This window comes from Rattus rattus, chromosome 1 (assembly GCF_011064425.1).
Source record: "Rattus rattus isolate New Zealand chromosome 1, Rrattus_CSIRO_v1, whole genome shotgun sequence".
Lineage (NCBI taxonomy): Eukaryota > Metazoa > Chordata > Mammalia > Rodentia > Muridae > Rattus > Rattus rattus.
The window spans coordinates 508,283-528,528 of record NC_046154.1 but is presented as its reverse complement, the minus strand read 5'-3'; the positions used below and the strand labels follow the sequence as shown (position 1 = coordinate 528,528).

The 20,246-nt window shown below is 43.4% G+C and overlaps 1 protein-coding gene across 4 annotated transcripts in view; it reads left to right on the top strand.

Moving 5' to 3' along the window:
- Positions 1-20,246, top strand: part of Tdrd7 (tudor domain containing 7) — a 64,108-nt gene that overhangs the window by 10,130 nt on the left and 33,732 nt on the right. For 2 of the 4 annotated variants that reach the window (XM_032891157.1, XM_032891175.1), the window contains exons 2-7: positions 12,127-12,339; positions 13,485-13,626; positions 14,455-14,635; positions 15,201-15,281; positions 16,614-16,687; positions 18,757-18,974. In XM_032891157.1, coding sequence (XP_032747048.1) covers positions 12,127-12,339; positions 13,485-13,626; positions 14,455-14,635; positions 15,201-15,281; positions 16,614-16,687; positions 18,757-18,974 — 909 coding nt within the window. The remainder of the gene's footprint in view (positions 1-12,126; positions 12,340-13,484; positions 13,627-14,454; positions 14,636-15,200; positions 15,282-16,613; positions 16,688-18,756; positions 18,975-20,246) is intronic. The other 2 variants (XM_032891166.1, XM_032891182.1) reach the window with 1 other exon arrangement.

Below are 20,246 nucleotides of genomic sequence, written 5' to 3'. Positions count from 1 at the left end.
TTGCACACTAGGTGTGGTGCTGCATACCTATAATCGCAGAACTCTGGGGGCTGATGGAAGGCTACATGGGGAGACTTTGTCTCTAAAATTAAAAACAAAAACAACCCCACCTTGTAATATGGGAAATTGCTGGGTAAGGATTTTAGATAAATTCCTCCCCTCTCTGAGGCTGTCTATTGCTTTGTAAGATGAAAGGCTTGAACTATCCTAAGTGATGTCTAAAATTTTCAGCACACATTCTGGGGCTTTTAGATCCCCACTTGTAAAGATCATGTCTTATGGAGAGAGCAGCATTTCCCTGAAGTGTACACTTTAGGGCAGTGGTTCTCAACCTTCCTAGTGTATTCCCTCATGTTGTGGAGATCCCCAACCATAAAATAACTCTCATTGCTACTTCATAACTAATTTTGTGACTGTTATGGAGTCAGGAGGCACTGGTTGAGAGCCATTGCTATAAGACAATGTTCAGATGTGTCAACATTGAGCAAGTAGCTGAGAATCTAGGAGAGTTTGCCCTAATAATCCTCTGGGTTTATTGGGGAAATTAGAATTCATGATGAATTCAGTTAGAAATAGTTGAAAAAGAAAAACTTAACAGGAGAAAGCCCACAGATGGGAGCCAGACTAATGTCACTGTGGTCAGTTGGGGGACCCCTGTCACCATAGGACACAAGAGGCATACAGATGCCTGCCTGTGGGGTACTCAGTCCATGATGGACAGCATCAGAAAACGTCTGTTTCAGATGCATCAATCCTTAGGCTGTGTGAGGTGGTACCATCTAAGCCCCAGCACTGAGAAGGCAGAGGTAGGAGACTCTGAAGTTGGAGACCAGCCTGAACATCATAGTGAGAGCCAGTCTCAAACAAACAACAAAAACTCCACAAATTCTTCAGAGTAAGACTTCTGGAGTCATTTTCTGATATATTAAAGAAAAAGGACAATTTTACACAACGTAGTTTTGAAATAGAGTGAAGATTGGTTTAAATCATGTAAATTATTTAAATGTGTGTTTGGCAGTGTAGCTTGGTGGTAGAAGGTCCTGGGTTCTGTGTCTCCCACAGCACGAATGCTCGTGCTCGTGCACATGCACTGGTTTAAACTTGGTTTCCTATGCTTCTTACTCAGCGTTAGTATCATGGGGCCTTGGTGGTGAAGTGTACGGCAGAGAGGAAGAGAGGATGGCAGATCTGAGGACCAGCCCGGCTCACCACTCAGTATGTGTAATGTGTAGCATTCTCTGGGATCTAGATGCATCTCTGTTTCCAGTTTTGAAGACTCGTCACTAAGCATGTATCTAGATTGGTGGTGTTCTCAGAAAGAAAGGTCTAGATTGGAAGTCAGGGGACCAGAGGTTTTTTTTTCTTTTTTATTCTAGCCCTGAGATAGGTAAGAGGTAGAAGACTTCACCATGGACCTCAGTTTCCTCACTTTTCAAAGTTACCTTTTTAAAGATTTATTTATTCTTATTTTATGTGTATGAGTATTTTACTTGCATAATGTATGTATGTTTGTATGCATGCCAGGTGCCTATGGAAGTCAAAGACCATTGGTTCCCTGGAACTGGAGTTATAGGCAGGTATGAGTTGTCATGTGGGTGCTGAGAACAGAACCCAGGTCCCCTGCAAGAGCAGGAAGTACTCCTGACTCCGAGCCATCTCTCTACCCCCGTTTCTTCTTTTTTGATATGTGTAAAGATGCAGTGTTCATTGAGTTACTGCACAGATGTGCACACAGGTATGCATGGGTGTGGAGGCCAGAAGTCAACATTGGTCATTATACTCAATCATTCTCTATCTTAGTTTTTGACACAGTCTCACACTGGTCCTGGAGCATGCTCAGTTTGCTACACTGACTATTCATTGAGCCCCAGGGTTCTCCTGTCTCCACCCTCCTCCTCCCCTGGGTTTACAGAGGCAAGCCACTGTGTCTGGCTTTTTACATAGTGCTGGAGTTCTGAACGCTGGTGCTCATGCTTGTGCAGCAAGCACTTTACCAACTAAGCCATCTCTCAAGCTCTAGATTCATTTTTAAGCTTAATAGTTTGAAGGTGCCTTTGTTGTATGACAAACTTTTCCTGGGGAGATGCCTCCTCACCCCAGATAGGGAGCCCATGACAGACCAAAGTACAGATCTCACCAAAGTCCAGTTTGATGAACCAGTGAGTTTTATTGGGGTTACTTAACAGGAGTTACTGAACAGGAGCATAAAGTACTCACACAGCTGTACACCAAGGCCTCCCTGAGCACAGCTACAGCTCACAAAAACTGGAAACCTAGAGCACACTGCACAGCCTACAGGCAGCTCAGTAGGTCGAAAAGTATCTAAGTGACTCAGTTGTTCCAGACCTCTTCTAGGCAGCTGGGTTATCCAAGAGTCTACTTTTTAGTTTGGCTTGTCTGTGAGGAACTTTCAGCTTTTATTGTTTACTGTGGGCAGGAGGGACTGAGTGAATCTGGTCAGTTTTAGGGACTTCCTGAAGCTATTTGAGTTATTTACCTTCTTGCTTTAAGGAGCCAAGAACTTCTCTTGGTGTCTCTCCAGGTCCCTCCTGCTGACTTTTGTGAACTGAACCATTGATTTCCTGAAAACACAGATAGGATTTGCTCTAAAGAACCATTTCTAAACAGGTTCATTTCCCCTAAGTCCTTTCTTTTCCACTACCTCTGGTGGGTGGTGGGCTAGAAGGGAGGTTAAAGCATTTAAGAACCGTCATTAAAAATAGGTTTTGAAAAAAATTAAAGTTCCATAGCATGCGTCTGCAAACATTTCTTGAGTAGCTGCTGAACGCGTGTTTGTGCCAAAGTGCATGCAGTGCTAGTTTGATGCTTCTGTTTGACATGAGCAGGGAAGAGAGGGGAGTGAGAATGAAGCATGGCTTGTCAGGGTTTCCTCCTCATTGACAGGTCTTTTCCAGCTGGCTCAGTGACTAGTAACTCCCCATACCCATTTCTGGTTTGCTTTCCTGCTTAGGAGCCTTACTTAGCTCAAGTAGCCCATTCATTGGCCAGGCAGCCCTCAGGAGTGTGATCCTCTGAGGATCTGCCCACTCCATTTCTCTCTGCCTAGCCTCATGGTGCCTGGTTTTGTAGGATACTTAAGACTCACAAGGAAAAAGCCTTAAATTTCACTTAAATTCAATCAAACTCAGATTTGTTTCTGTTACAACATTTTTAGAGACTGTAAATAAGGGAAGGGCTTGAGGTAGGATACCTAAAACTTTGCCTTTGGACACAAAAAAGTTGAAATTCTTGTGATAAGTTTTACTGTTGTGCTTGTAATGAATGACTCCCAAGATTTAAAAAACAAACAAACAACAAAAACACTTGATTTTTTTCTTTTTTTTTAGGGGAAGGTATTCCTATATACCTGAAGAGTATGATGGCCATCTGTAAAAATACCAAACAGATAAACAAAAATTCATGATAATCAAAATTCCATAAATCGCAGCATTCTAAAGCACGGTATACTGGAGAATACTATTTTAAAGTGTGCCTCTGTTTTTGATCAATACCTTAAGCAATTGGGATTCGCGACAAAGACTAGAAAAATTGCCATTCGAGAGAACAAGATACCCATATGAGAAGCCTTTCTGCCTTCCCAGTACTGCAGTACTTAACTGTCTCTCAGGTTGTCTCCTTGATGGTGGGGTAGGGCAGCCACAAACACACCTTAATTTACAGACTGCAGCCATCTGCATAGGCGTGGCTTTCTACTCTTCCCACCCCACTCCCCCCTTTTTTTTTGTAGCTAAAAAAAAACCCAACTCTGTGTACTTAATTGTACTTCTGGTATTTGTAAGTTGATTAACTAGATAACTACCAAATGCTTAGGAAGAGTGACAGTTGGTGTTGGTGAATCCCAGCACCCACTCTGCATTGTTTGAAAACAGAAACATCTAAGTTTGCAACATTTGGGACAGTAACTCCATAGCAGTGACCCTGACCAGATCCTGCTTATTGTGAACTCAATGTGAAGCACTCAGAAATAATCTAACACGCTTTTCAGCTGGTGACAGAGTAGTTGTCTTCTTTAAATTATAGCAATCAGTGTAACTTGAGGACAGTTTTAATATCAAATTGGCTTCGTGATTATTTATGCAACAGCTCACATACCTTGTATTTTTGTTTTACATGTGTTGTACTTTAGTGAGTAGAAGGAAGGAGTGGACAGTTAGATGGAGATTTCTCCTTCATTCAACATAGTCTTTACTGAGCTCTTGTGGACTAGACACTAGAGCATCTATAGGGAACAGACACAAATACTGCAGTAAGGAGACGGCAGCATAGTGAATGTTGGGTGAGACTCTAAGGTGACAGTAAGACAGTAAGAGCAGTGGAAAGAGGTCACCATGCAGCTTGCACACTGGCTCTGACTTTTGAGTATTATGGTGGCTGGGGAAGGCATTGCTGAGAATAACATGTGAGGTATTTATCTGAAGAGAGCAGTATTCACCTTTGGGGCAAGGAGTTTACAGCTGTGGAACTAGCAAGCACAAAGGTCATGAGGTGGGGCTGTCCCAGGCACAGTTCAGGAAAGCCAGGGGATGCCAAGATGAGTGTGGAGGAAAAGGAAACTCAGGGCCAGAGGAGTGAAGGTAGGCAAAGACAGTTTGGTTTTCTCATCTGAATGAAACAGGTGGAGAGGAAGGTTGTGAGTAGAAGAATGGCATGATGGGATTTAATGTGGAACGTCTGCTCTGTTTGACATTTGTGGTGTGAAGAATATATTCTAGAAGGCAAAGTGGAAGCAGATGAGCCAAGAGGCAGAGATGTTGCTGGCATGGACTAGGGCAGCCTCATGGAGATGGTGGGGAGTGGTGCATGTCAGTCATCCATCTTCATCCATGGCTAAGTGACATTGCTTAGGGTGGAGGGAATGAAATCTGCTGGTAGGGAATCTCCTCAGGCTGGGCCTAGGAGAAGGTGGGTGTGTCAGGAAGAACAGGTGTGCTTTTTGCATTCTGGCATGGAGTTTGGACACATAGGCAAAAGCAGATCCAGATACAAGTTTCTTCAGGCCCCTGGTCCCCCACATCAAATGAAATAAAAATATATCACCTGTTTGTTAGCAGGTTTGCTATGGAAATAAATACTAAAATATGGACTTTTAAAAAATAATCTGTATGTTAAAGAGAGAGGGTCAATAGCAGGTGTATGTGTAGCAAGAGACTTTCTAGAGCAACTCGGAAAACTGTGCTTAGCTAAAACGGTTGCCAGGGAAGAGAATTCAACCATGTGGGTAGACAGGGTGGGAAAGGGAAAACTGAGGGTGTGCCCTCCGACCCACACAGATGAGCACTGTCATCAGAAGCCTCAGTGTGTCTGCAGGAATGATGCCTAAGTAATGTAGTAGAAGGGCAGGGAGGGACTGTGTGACACCTGCTACTCTGGGAAGTCTGTGGCCTGAGAGAAGGGAGACCCTTGGAAGGGGGTGGGATTTAGAGAAGGAAGCCTTGGACCCAGCTTTCCAGTGACAGTTAAGTCCTGAGTGGGGTGTGTGGCTTTACCACTTCCCTTCCTTCTTTTTTTTTTTTTTTCTTTTTTTTTTTTTGGAGCTGGGGACTGAACCCAGGGCCTTGCGCTTCCTAGGTAAGCGCTCTACCGCTGAGCTAAATCCCCAGCCCCTTTCCCTTCTAATTATAAAAAGATTCTGCCTGGGAAACTGCTCTTGTCCTCTCTTTCAAAGCAGAAAAAAGGAAGATGACAAGGGCACCTTTCCTGAACAAGGGAGGAAGACTATCCTAGGGAGGAAGGGGAAGTAGCCTCGTTTGGAGCAGCTACAAAACTCACTTCTGATGAGCTTGCAGGATCCAGGAGGCCTGGTCTTTCAAACCGTGTGTATCTGTGTTGGTAAAGTATTTCTAGTAGTCATTGGAATGGCCCTGTCAGAGGGTTACAGGGCTGCCCCATAAGGAAGGCTACTGTATACACAATGTACAGACTTTATGCCGTCTCTCTTCGACAGTTACTTGGGAGTGGGATCTCTGAGTTCTGTGGCAAGTGTATGCTTCACTCCTGAGAAATTGCTAAACTATTTTCAGAGAATTGTTTTGTGCACCCACCAAAAAATGCATGTGGGTTCTGGTTACAAAGTTCTAAGCATTGGGTGTTGTCAGTTTTTAAAGAGTGTGCATGGTGTATGCAGATGTGATCTGTGTATGGGTGTATGTTTGAGGTATGCATGCTTGTGTGGGTATGCGCATCTGTGTGTGCCTGTGTGTTGGAGGCCAAGGCTTGATGTTGGGTGTTTACTCTAGTGCTCTGTACACACACACACACACACACACACACACACACACACACACACACACACACACAGAGTTTTGAGACAGGGTCTCACTGAATTTGCTGTTCTTTTTGTACACTATTCTTTTTTTTTTTTTTTTTTTTTTTTTTTTTTTTTTTTTTTGGAGCTGGGGACCGAACCCAGGGCCTTGCTTCCCTAGGTAAGCGCTCTACCACTGAGCTAAATCCCCAGCCCCTTGTACACTATTCTTTTTGCACACTGTTCCCTCCAGTCATGGCGGCGTTACAAACATCAATTAATTGTCTTAGCTTTTCGTGTGAATGCTAGGAATCCAAATCCATGTCATGTTTGTAGAGGAAACTGTCTTAGGGTTTTACTGCTGTGAACAGTCACCATGACCACGGCAACTCTTAGAAGGACAACATTTAATTAGGGCTGGCTTACAGGTTCAGAGGTTCAGTCCATTATCATTAAGGCAAGAGCAAGGCATTGTCCAGGCAGGCATGGTGCAGGAGGAGCTGAGAGTCCTACATCTTGTTCTGAAGGCAAACAGATCGTACCTCCTAATAGTGCCACTCCCTGGGCCAAGCATACACAAACCATTACATAAGCATGTTACCTACTGAGACTTCTCTCCAGCCCATCAGGTAATTGTTGGAGTATGCAGGCATCCATGTGTTGTGTACACTTGCCAGAGGCAGAGGAAGGTCTGAGTGTTGGTACTCACCTTCCACCTTGTTCGAGACAAGCTCTCTTGTTGGCTTTGTTGTGTTTTGTTTTTCTGCTGCATATGTCAAGCTAGCTGGCCTGGGAACTCACAGGCCCCCTCTGTCTTTTACCTCCTGTTTGGCACAGGCCTGCTAGCACTACAGACCTTTGAAGGTTCTGGAGGTTTGAACTAAGGTCTTCACATAACAAGTGTTTTGTTTTGGTTTTGACTCTGCCTGCCATTTTAACTTTATTGTTGAATTTGTTGTCTCTGTGCTGGAAAGGTTTGGAGGTAGGAAAGCGAAAGGGGAAATGATGTAATTATAATTTCAAAAAAGAAATGATTTTTACAAAGTGTTTTGTTGACATGTGCGTCTCTACTGAAGTATATTTTCAGGTTGTTTGCATCTTTCAAATGGATTCCTCACTGAGTTTCGAGTCTACATAAAATATCAGCTCACTTTTCTGTTTGTTTGTATTGTTTTGTTTTTGAAACAGGTTCTTTTTATGAAGCCCTGATGTTCTGGAACTCACTTTGTAGACTAGACTACCCATGAACTGACAGAGACCCTCTTCCCTCTACCCCCTGAGTACTGGGATTAAAGGTGTGGGCCACCACATCCAGCTGAGTACCAGCTTGTCACTGGCTACATTAAGAAAATATTTTAGTCTGACATTGTCTTTGGAAGAACAGAAATTTACATTTTAATTAATTCAATTTGTCGACTTATTCTGCAGTCAAAAATTAATAATCTTGGTATAACCCAAGGTCACAGATTTACTCTAGTTGTTTTGGTTTTGTTCTGTTTTGTTTTCTGAATGTTTTACAGCTTTTTTATTTCAGATCTAAATAGTCATTTCAAGTTAGTTTTCTCATATGGTATGAAGGTCCTATTTTATGTGAAAGGTTGATTGGTTGGTTGAATTTTCCCCATTGAATTTCCCTAACACCTTTGCTGAAAAACACTTGGCATGTGTGGATTATATATTGTTGTTGTGACAGTCTCAGGAGGCCATGTTTCACAGAGGGAAGTACATAAGGAAGACATAGGTGTGTATTTGCTGTGTGAGTTTAAGAAGCATATACAGTTGTAAGAACCACCCCAGGAACTAGCTTTTTTTAAATGGTCAAATGAGGAAATTACTATTGAGTTTTACTCTTCTGCTTTCTAAGCCAGAGAAAGGGAGGGGCTGCTTATGTGGAACTCTATCCAATGTGATAACTACTAGCCACATTTAAATCAAATATTTACTTCCTCAGTCATCCTAGTACATTTTGGATGCGTAAAACCACATGTGGCTAGTGGTTCCCATGTGGACAGCACATACACAAAATGTTTTCCTTAGTGGAGTGTGGTGGCACAGCCCATAATCTCAGTGCTGAGGAGTCTGAGGCAGGCAGACCACAGGTTCTAGTGCATCATGGACTACATGGTGAGTTCCAGGATAGCTTGGGATACATGATTGAAACCCTACCTTTTAAAAGAAGTTGTTTGTTTTATTAGTATTATTTTTATTACTTTTATTTTTTACAATCCAGTCTTTATATACCTCCCAGTCCATCTTCCGACAGTTCCTCATCCCATTCCTTCTCCCAGCTGTCTCCAAGAGGATGTCCCCACCCCCTACCCATCTCTCTGCCAGGCCTCTCCATTCCCTGGGGCCTCAAGTCTCTCCAGGATTAGGTGTGTCTTCTCTCACTGGGGCCAGATTAGGCAGTCCTCTGCTGTAAATGTGTTGGGGCCATCCATCATACCAGCTAGTATAGGCAGCCTGGTTGGTGGCTCAGTGTCTGGGAGATCTTGGGGGTCCGGGTTAGTTGAGACTGCTGGTCTTCCTATGGGGGTGCCCTCCCCCTCAGCTTCTTCTAGCCTTTCCCTAGTTCAGCCTCAGGGGTCCCCAACTTCAGTCTGTTGGTTGGGTGTAAATATCTATGTCTGTCTGAGTCAGCTGCTTGTTGGCCCTCTCCAAAGGCAGCCATGCTGGGCTCCCGTCTGTAAGTACACCAGAGCGTCAGTGATAGTCTCAGGCCTTGAAGCCTCCACTTGAGATGGACCGCCTTTCCCTCAGTTTCTCCTCCATTTTTGTCCTTGTAGTTCTTTTAGACAGGAACAATTCTGGGTCAGAGATTTTGACTCTGGGGCTGCTTCATCCTTGGACCTGACCTAGAATGAATGTTTTCCCTTGATCACAATCTTCTCCCAAGTCTATTTCTCTTAGTGTAATTTATGAAAGCTGGGTGTATTCCTTATTGTGGAACCTTTTCTAACTCTTCTGTGAGAAGGGGGCACATTCTATTCTTGGTTCTAACTTTATCACCTCTTTCTAATAAAACAACTAAAACTATCTCCTTAAACTTTCTTCCTAAAATCATTTGCATCAAATCAGGAATTCTGTAAGGTCTTTAGTTCATTTAAACAGCATTAATTCATGAAAAGCTCATCTTCATGTTGACCCATAGGAAATTTATCCCATAAGATGGGCTGGCACCCAGAGGTAATCACACCAGGCTATAGGCAGTGAGGTCTCCTGGTGTCCACTCACACCATGCCAAATCAGTGAGGAGCATGGGAATGGCAAACATGAGGAAGCACACCAGCAGCAAGCAGCAGGCAGTACTGGGATGAAGTCTCTGGGGCTGTGCTTCACCAGAGCTCACCTATCACAACTGAGCAAGTCAATGGGGCTGTCTCCAGGGAGCTCTTCCGGCATGGCATCCCCTATATTATAGGTATTTTAATATAGCTAGTTAGTAGTTTGACCTTCCCAGACATCCTTACTCTTATTTTACCCTCTCCCCCTTCTGTAGCTCATTCCCTTTCTTAGAGCTCTCCATTTCCCCATTTCCCCTTCAAATCACTTGCACCATGCTACTCTAATGCTCCCCTCTCACTTCCCGGGTTTCTGCAGTTGTCCCGGATGTGTTCTCACAGCTGATGATGTGGAGCTAGGAGTCTCGGATGAAAGACCAGTGTTCATCGTTCTGGGTCTGGCTCGCCTCCCTCAGTGTCAGCTTTTCCAGTCCTGTCCGTTTCCCTGCAGAGTTCATGTTTATTTTGTTTACAGCTGAATAGCATTCCACTGTATGCATATCACAGCATTTTCATCTGTTCGTTGTTGAAAGGCATGCAGGTTGTTCTGTCCCGTAGCTGTCATGAAGAGAGGGGCAGTGAACAAGGCTGAGCCAGTATCTGTGGAGGAGGACGTCAAGTCCTCTGTGCATATCCCAGGAGTGAATAGCTGGGTCATGGCTGAGTTCTCCACCCTGATCTCCAGAGGGGCTGGACCAGTTGACAGCCCCACCAACAGTAAGAGAAGGTTCCCTCCCCCATGTCCTTCAAGCATTTGTTGCTGGCTGCTTTGTTGACCATTGCCATTCTGACTGGGATGAGATGGAATCTCAAAGTTGTTTGGTTTACGTTTCTCTAATTGCTGCAACAGTGAACTTTGTGAGATAATTCATAGCCATTTTTATTTCTTGTCCTGAGAACTTAAATCCATAAAAAGCTTAAGCCCATTAAAAAAAAAAAAAGGTCATTTATTTTTTAGACTTTTTTAAAAAGTTCTTTATCTCTCCTGGATGTAAGTCTTCTGTGAGATGTGTAGCTGGCAGATCCTCCCCTCTCCCCAGTTGAGTGGTTTTAGCCATGTAGCTCTTTAGTTTTATGAAGTTACACTCATCAATTGTTGGCCCCAATTCAGTCCTTTCTTATACCTGTGTCTTATTCAGGGCTATCTAAGCTTTCTTGTAGTAGTTTCAGTGTTTTAGGTTTTAGATCCATGTGGACTTAGTTTTTTATGTAGGGTGATAGATATATGCACCTAATTTTATGAGTGCACTGTAGCTGTCTTCAGACACACCAGAAGAGGGCATCGGATCCCATTACAGATGGTTGTGAGCCATCCATGTGGTTGCTGGGAATTGAACTCAGGACCTCTGGAAGAGCAGTCAGTGCTCTTAACCACTGAGCCATTTCTCCAGCCCTTGACCTAATTTCTTTCTTCTACATATGGACATCCACCTCTCCCAGCACCATTTGTTGAAAATGCTGTCTTTGTCGAGTGTCGTCTTTGACATTTTTGTTGACTATTAGATGGCTGTAGTCAGGTGTGCTCACGTTTGTTTCACTGCTTGTGCCAGTCATGACACCTTTGAACATTCTATTGATTTTCTTCTACTTTGGAGGACACTGGGATACAGCTTATGTTTCTTCTCTCCTCACTCACATCCCTTCTTTCCCTTCCCTTCCCCCGCCCCTCTTCTTCACATTTGTATCAGCCTTTTGTAGTTCTTTTTCCTGTGCCTATCTCCTACATGCCTGCCTTCTATAGAAACTCACCTATAATGCTGTTTTCTCCTATCTGGATGCTGAAGACCAGTGACTCTCTTATCAGCTCAGGCCTCTAACCTCAGTTCCTAGTGAATATATCTATGTGGCTGGACTATGGACATCTAGCCTCCACCTGTCCAGAATAAATGCAAGAGAGAAACTCTTGTAAACCTGCCTCTAAGCCATGACTGTGAGTGGTTACTACCCAGCATGCCTTAGCCAGGCTCTAGGAGCCCTCATCACGTGTGGTTTCTGCATCTGACTACTTTCAGCTTGCTGTTTCATTTCTAACTGATTTTTGGGGTTTCCAAGCATTCCTACATCTGTGAAAGCTCTTCCAATTTAGCTTTCCCAAGGCTGGGTAGTAACCGACCTTTCAGACTTCAGATCTGGACACTTTGTTTCCCTCATTTCTGGTCTCCCTTCAGCGACAGATCACTTTAACAAATGCAGTCATTAACATACTGTGGCCATCTCAAAGTCTGCCTCTTTCTCCCTCTGCAGTCCCGTCAGTCACACAGCTCCCTGAAGGTCCCAGAGCAGCCCACTGTGCCCTTCTCCCCACCTCTGCCTTTGTATTCTCCCAGGCAGCCCCACAGCCCCATTTTCCTTCTGTCCTGCCCATCAGAAATCCACAGGCTCTTCCTGCCCCCTCTCTGACTTCCCACATTCCCATGGTAGTCCCTACTTTGATACACGGTAGACACTCCCTTGTGTTGTTATCCCACAGGAGACCTTCAGCCCTGGTTTGTGGCATCCTCTAAAAAGTGTCAGCGCTGAAATTCATTCACATTCACAGACTGACGAGCCGTAAGAATAACCTCTTCTGTGTTCTTCTAGGCAAAGATGCTGGAGGCAGATCTGGTCTCAAAGATGCTACGGGCTGTCCTGCAGTCTCATAAGAACGGGATAGTACTGCCCCGGCTCCAAGGAGAGTACCGCTCTTTGACTGGAGACTGGATCCCCTTCAAACAGCTGGGCTACCCTACTCTGGAAGCGTATCTGAGGAGCGTGCCAGCGGTTGTCAGGATAGAGGCTAGTAGATCTGGAGAGGTAAGATGGCGTCTGGCCTGTCAGAATGCTCACACTGTGTCAGAGTCAGCTGCCTGGTGCTTCTGATCTCATACCTATGCTATAGGCAGAAGCATGCACTGAGTAGCTGAGATCCATAGTGACAGCACACCCAGGGTACAGCCCACATTCTCATGTCTTGTGTAATATGTGCCTCAGAGTATTTTGGACATTTATCCAATGCCAGTGTCTGGGGTGGGGGAGGGCGGAAGAAGGGGCTTGGTAGAGAAGAAAGGGGAGCCAGGGTCAAGAGAATAGTTAGAGGGGAAGCTCATTTGTAAGAACATGTGTAAGGGAAGGCCACAGTATACACATGGGTGTCAGTAGTAAGCATGGGCTGGCATCCCACAGCCTCCCAGGTCTAAATCTCAGCTCCTGCTCTTTACAGCACTCATCACAGAGTGTTCAACTTTTCTCTCTTAAGAAAAGATTCTGAGAGTGAGAGATTTGTCTTTTCTCTCTTCATAATCAGCACTTCATAAATGTGTTGAATGCTTGAAAGATCAAGTGTCCGAATGAATGAATAAACTAAGAGAGCTTCATACAGTTTTGAATTGTGCTTTCCTTTGAACCTTTCCCCCTGTTTTGAGCATTTAAAACTGTTTCCAAGTTTTGACCATTACAGTATCCCCTACTGAGTATCCTGAGGCAGGTAGCTCTTTTCTTTGTGTTCTCAAGAATAGACGCACTAGCCGGAAGAGTGCTGATGAAACTTGGCTGCTGCATAAAGCTGTCTTGTTCTTGCTTTCAGCTTAGAGTAGCACATGCACAATGAGAGCCTGGGCCTTAGCTTCCCTCACTCACCACTCCTCCTGTGTAAGTGGCGGGAAGATGAGCGGTGTATGCGGAGCACAGGATGCCTTTGGCTCATTCGCTAACTCCCGATACTTACTTCATTTTGGTGCCTCATAAGTATCTGTTTAAAGAACAGATGAAAATCCTGAGTTGGAGAAAGAGGACTGGGTCATGCATGATTCCTGTTGTGTTAAATATAACTTTGGTTCTGGAAACTGGGAGAGAGGCGCTCGGAGCTGCATACACCTGGCTCTGGGGTTTATAGGCTCACCGAGACTCGGCCTTCACAAACCGGCTCTCAGAATGCCCTGCTTTCACTCTGCTGCTCACAGATTGTCTGCTATGCTGTAGCCTGCACAGAGACTGCGAGGATTGCTCAGCTTGTGGCTCGTCAGAGGACCTCTAAAAGGAAAACAGGGCGACAAATTAATTGTCAGATGAGAGTGAAGAAAACCATGCCATTCTTTCTAGAAGGTAAGTCTGTTCCTGAGTACATTATCATAAGGGCTTATGGAAATATTGCCTATGTTCCTGATAAACTGTTCATTGAACACTTTACTGATATCCACGTCAGGAGAAAATTCCTGTAACTGGGATTTCTGTTGAAATGATGAAGATGAATGTGACTTACAAAATCCAGTGGTCACAGTGCAGATAATACAGCTGATGGTGACTGTGGGACAGCCAATGTAGTCTGATTTGACAAGAACCCTCATCCAGAGTGTTGGATGAACCAAGAACCTGTGATAGGGTTTTGTACTTAGCAGATTATGTCTTTTGGTTTTAAGAAATCTATTTTTCAGAGAAATATGAATTACATGGCCTAAAAACATGATAAACAGCCTTTTCTGGATGCCTATCTCTAGGAAGTTATAGTAAATTCTAAAACCAGATTCTCAAGCAGTGGTTCAACAGTGATGTGAAGTATTAGATGATTTCATGGCAGAAGCAGCCATCGCTGAGAGTGAGAAGGGTAGACTTCCTGATGGTGATGGGAGACTTGGGGTGCAGGAAGAATGTGTGGACTGAGAAAGCAGGAGGGTCCTGCTGGCTTCAGACCAACTGGTGGCTGCTTGGGAAATGCTCACATAGTAAGCAGAAGGAAGCACAGGCTACTGAGGCCGGCAAGACCCCATCCACAAAACTCCCCAGTCTCTCCCCTACTCAACACTACCAGAGAAAAAAATTTGTGTTTTTTCAAATTGTTCTGAGAAGTGTGACCCACAGAAATATCTGGAGTGACATAATGAAGCTTTAGTTTGAGGAGACCCGCTGATTCTGTTCTATCTGCCTAATTTATAGGGAAACCCAAGGCAACCCTCAGACAACCAGGATTTGCTTCAGACTATTCTATCAGCAAGAAACCCAATCCAACGCTGTTAAGAGACAAAGGAAGCACCTTGGGAGCTAAGGCTGATGTGGACATGCCACCTTACCCAGACGCTCCAGTGCAGAGGCACGTGAGCATGTCTGCCAACAGCAGGTACCCTGGGCTTTGTCTGGCTTAAGGGAGCAGTGCGGAGAGCTGGGTAACAAGTGTTGGAAGTGTATGTTCTTGTGGAGAAGCATTTTCTTTGTGTCGCCTGCATCACATGCATCACTGTTGGTCCTCTTACTGCCTGATGGCATCCCCCATGACCCCTGTACTGTTTCCTCCTGCTGTTGCCATCCCTCCATGTCCAGTCAGCTGTACACATCTAATAAGTTCTTCTAAGATGCCATTTTATGTAATTTTCAAATTTTTCTACAAAATTGTTCTTACACTTGGTAAGTTTCAGGTAAAATCTCATTTAGCTGTATATTCATTCACTGTTGCTCTGGTAATTACCACAGTCAGGTAGTAGCATTTAATCCTGGTGCACTGGCATCCGGGATATTTGTGCCATGGAACTGGACTACTACCAAGGCACTCCTAGCCTTGACTTGGGTGTGGCCATGCATGAGCCAGCCGACAGTAAGCTCATTATTTTCTGTTGTGCAGAGAACTCCTCACTTGTCCAGTGAAAGCATGCACGTAGTTGATCAAATGGTTTCTTTCTATTTCTAAGTGTTACGGTTTTAAGAAGTCACCCAGAGGCCAGCAAGCTACAATTTATAGGCTACAGTCCAAAACCTCACTGTCTGCTTTTGTAAGTCAGCTTTACAGGAGCATGGCCATATCTGTCCCTGTGTGACCGGGGCTGCTTTGTGCTGCAGTGGCAGAGCTGAGGGTTGTGCACAGCCTGGAGTCTGTCCTGATGGCCTCCTGACAGGAAACAAATGCTGAGCTCTGACACTGATAAATCAGTGTCCCACCTTCCTTCCAAGTCGAAAGTTGTACCTTTTGTAAATTTGTGATATCATACTCCTTTAAAGCAGTGTCTGTTTGGGATAAAGATCAATTTTTCTTCAGAAACTTTCCATCTAGATACTAAATAAAATAGGAAAAATTAATTCAAAAATGGTTTGGTAGAAAGGTATGCTTTGGCATTTTCTGTTGAGCACTTACATAGGCTGATGCAGAGGTGTGGAAAGCCAGCAATGGTGTGTGCTAAAAGCCCTGATTAGTAGTTGACAGACTGATGCTTCTTGTAGAATTAAAATACCATTAGGAAATATGCTTCATTTGAAACTGCTTAGTCTTTAAATCTCTCGAGCTGCTCAAAATTGTAACTGCCTCCCCTAATGAGAAAAATGTGGTCACTGTTTCCTCTGATCATGGTTCATTCAGCCAGTCTTACAACACTCACTCTCCCTTGCTAGTACTAAGCATTACTCAAGAGCCTGGGACACTAGTGAAGGAGAGAGGAGTTGGAGGGAGGGAATGAGAATAGAATGAGCATGAATGAGAATGTGGGGGTGTTGATGTGGGATGCATGTGGAGGAGCATATGGATGTGTGTGGGTGTATGTGCATGCATGCATGTGGGTGTGGTTTGTTCATACACGTGTTTGGAAACATCTTCCTGTGTAAGTACAGTAGTTGATGGTAAATTATGTTGGAAGGCTATGAGGTAGGCAGGTGTCTGCCTCTCCTCTCTTAGGTGATTGGAGCAGCCTGCCTGCCTACTTTAACACTCTACTTTCATTACCGCGAACCTGTGTCTGAAGGTCTGTGCTCCTCATTCCAGCACCTGTTTAAAGGGCATGACTGCAGCCCGCTCACCTGCCCACTCTGCGCTGCGGATAAGCTTTCACACGGGGTTATGTTCCAAATAGTCTTTAAGCGTTTATTCTTCATGTGCTTTTACGTATTTATTCCTTTAAAGATTAGTTGAAACTCTGACTCCAGGTTCTGAAAGAGACTTTCAAAAACCTACTTTAAACTTAGCTTTTAACATACTTTTCTCTGAGTAAATATGAAATATGATGCCAAATTTGTGTTCTTATTTTGTAATATTTGCATGTTATCTTGTTGGTCAGTGACATGGGGACTTTAAATGAAAAGTAGAGTGTTTAAAACTTGCTGTTTTCACACCTTAGGTTCAGTCCAAAGTCATCCCTGCCAGCACCTTTCCAGACACACATCTCACGGGCCTGCCCTAAGGAAGTGAATGGTATGTTTCCAGATGTGGCATGAGTCTTGGGCCCCAACAGAAATAATCGAATGGTGGCTTTGACGTGTGCTCTCACCTTCTCTTGCATGAGATTTATCTCCCTCACTGCATTTCTAACTTTAAACTCAGGGATTGAAGTGATCTTTAGAGAAAATAATGCTTCTAGCGATATTGTCAGTGTGAAGTGAGGTCTTCATCTCAACAGACCCTTTCTGCTCCATGTCCAGGTCTCCCCTGTACAGTTACCTGTTTTCCTCACCCACTCCCTGATTAGAGGGTGAACCCTCAAGACTTGGCACTCAGAGGCTTCACTTTAAGGAAACTCCCTGCTCTGTTTCAAGGTCCTAAATGTAGAGCTTAAACTCATAAGAGAGGCTTAAGATGCTGTATTAGTAAAAGTTGGCACTATAAACTGGGAGGTGTGGGGCCTGGAGAAGTAACTCCGAAGTTAGGAGTACTGGCTGCTCTTCCAAAGGATCTAGGTTTGATTCCCAAAACAACACGGTTCCTGTCCCAGAATATCTGACACCCTCTTCTTACTTCTGCAGGCACCACATATATGTGGAGGTGCACAGACATACATGCAGTCAAAACAGCCATGCACATAAAATAAAAATAAAGATTAAAAATTTTTTTAAACTGTGAGGTGACAGCTAGGTATAAGTAATTATTGGTTGTGAAATGAAAAGGGCCACCAGGAAAACAGTAGGATAGTAAATAAAGCCAAGGAAGCTGCTGGTTGCTGGTTAGACATACACCACTCATGGACTTGTCTTATGCAAACACTGAGTACTCTCACCAAGGGCAGCTTTCCAGAGGGCTGGCTGTGTGCTCCGTGAAATGACTGGACAGGGTTTGTTGCTTGCAGTATGTCTCTAATTGAGGTCAAATGCCTTTTCCACAGGAGTGTTCTTACGGTATTGATTATGAAAATGAATAGTATGATTTGTATACATAAGAACTACTTTTACATATCAGTTTTCTAAATCATGACTACTCAGTGAAGTTATATGCCTCTTTAGGAGTTTAAAATAGAGTAAGTTATTTCCTTAATAGGAAACAGTTCTGGATATCCTGGACCCTTCTCCTCTCTGTGCCAGTCTAAGGGTGTCAGAGGCACATCCTTGTGTCTTCTAGTGAGAAGAGAGGAGTAATCTCTAAGGATCCACAAGGAAAACTCTTTTTGGTACCTGATATCTGTAGAGACCAGTGTCCCCAGACTAGACTATATTTCTCTATTAGTTAATCAAAAAGAAAATAAAAATGACTATACTTAGCAAAAAAGGTATCTGATTAAATTGTAAATAAATTTTTTCATGTAGGTGTTAGATTTTAATACTTTGATATATATTCTGATAGAATGCTATAGAGGTTTGACATTATTTCCATAGTTAAAATACCAAAATGGTCACAGTAATGCACAAGTTTCTCTTGTAAACTCCGGCACTCTGAGTTTTAAATAAAAAAATAAACAGGAACGAAAGAAGCCAGCTAAAACTTTATGAACGATAAATATTGAAGAGGTAGAAGCCAGAGTTGCAGTTTCTGTCCATAAACTAGCTGGGATCAGTTTTTGTAGATTCCAGGCTCCTGTGGATTGCTAAATTGTTTGCCTTAGATAAAGAGCAAATTCACCATTGTCGGGAAACCTGGGCACCTTTTTATCTTTTATAAAAGCACTCTTCCTTCTAAGGCATTATTTTTGTGCCTCGTGGATTATGGCTTCAGTTGAGCACATATATTTATATTATCTAAAATGTCGTGTCCCTTAGTTTTTATTAGAAAAACATTAGTTAAATAATAAAAGATTATTTTTTACCCAGCAAGATTGCCATAATGTTCAAAGCAAACTATAAAGTATCCTTGCAAAATGAAGGGAGAAGCTCCCTCATTGGTGGTCAATGTTATATAATTCAGGGGTAATAGGTGAGGTGGTCCTTAGTGCTGCTCAGCTTAGTCCCACCTTCTTCCAAATCCAGGACCCCAGAGCCCAGAGCATAGCAAAGTCAGAGACACAAATGCTAGGTAATGGAATAATCTATTAATTCTATCATTCTTTTAATTTAAAGATAATTTAAATCAGACTGTTGAGAAACCAAATGTCACGCCTCCTGCCTCTTACACTAATAAGATGGATGAGGTTCAAAACCGCATAAAGGAAATATTAGACAAGCATAACAATGGCATTTGGATCTCTAAGCTTCCACATTTTTACAAAGAGTTTTATAAAGAAGACCTTAACCAAGGAGTTTTACAGCAGTTTGAACATTGGCCTCACATTTGCACGGTACGTGTTTCCTTCTTCTTCCCCTCTATGCTCCCTCCCTGCCCAGCTCGCAGGTCCCAAATCAGTAGTCACGGGAGAGTGCTTCCCATGTGCTTCCTACTAATCCATCTCTAAGATTGACACACGTGGCTTCTCACTCCTACAAAACCAACGTCAAGGGCAGAGTGCTGTTACCTACCTTGTCTGAACTTAAGATGCATTTAGGAGTTGGTAATGTGTACTATGTACCGTTTTGTATTGATTGACCTTCTGCCAGTAAACATTGGCTGTTGTGTCGTTTTAGTAATTATTGGTCACAGTTTGTGTTAGTGCTAGTTTGTATATGCTTATTCTCAAGCGTTTTCCAAGACTTTAAAGCTGGAACAAATGTGTTATTTGTGTTAATTGTTTTTAAATAGTACTTGATTTGTTCTAGAACTGATACTATAGTCATATTTGAGACCCATGCAGGTTGTCCTCATGACAGAATCTTTAGATGGAAAGTTCTTTGTAGCCACCCCTGCTCAGAGTTCATGATTATAAGATGGTGGATCAGAACAGTCTGTTAGAAATTTTAGTCCAGCCAGAGACAGAGACAGCTGGATTCTTAAACCCAAGTACTTTCTAGATGTTTCTTAATTATCAATGTAGAGTCTGTGTTTAAAATGTACTTGTCCTAAATGACAACAGTGTTAACACCTTCTTGGTGCTTCTGCATTTGTAGAATCAGTTTCTTGGAGTATGCGTGTTTTGAAAGAGGGCATTCCTTAACATACATGTTGGCTTCTACACCTATTGGGCAAAAGGACAGGTAGTCTCTTCTGGGCTCCTGGCCTAAGAAAGGCATGTGTTTTGACACTATTTCCCCATAGGCTACAGAGCCCTCTGAGTCTCATGCCCAGTTCCAGGCAGAAGTCATCCTTCCATACATCCATTCACATTACACTGCTCCTGCTAATCACTGCCCCGAGTGCTGAAGGCACAGGAGATGAAGTAAGTAAGGTAAATAGCTACAAGAGAAAAGGGTTAGGGCAGTGTGGCCAGTGTTAGAACACTCCATGTGGAGTAGGCAAACAAGAACTCTCAAACTCTGGAGACACTGCTCTGCGTCCCTGTAAGTGCAGAATAACAAATGTTTTGGAAAATGTTGTCTGTGGTGTTTAAAATGTAAAACTTGTTGTTAAGATGGGAATTTTGTTTCCCTTTTTGTGGGGGAAGATTCCCTCAATATAGTATGTTGATGTCCCCTCTGCCACCTTACTCCTAAGGGAGCTTGTTAGGAGTTTATTGGCC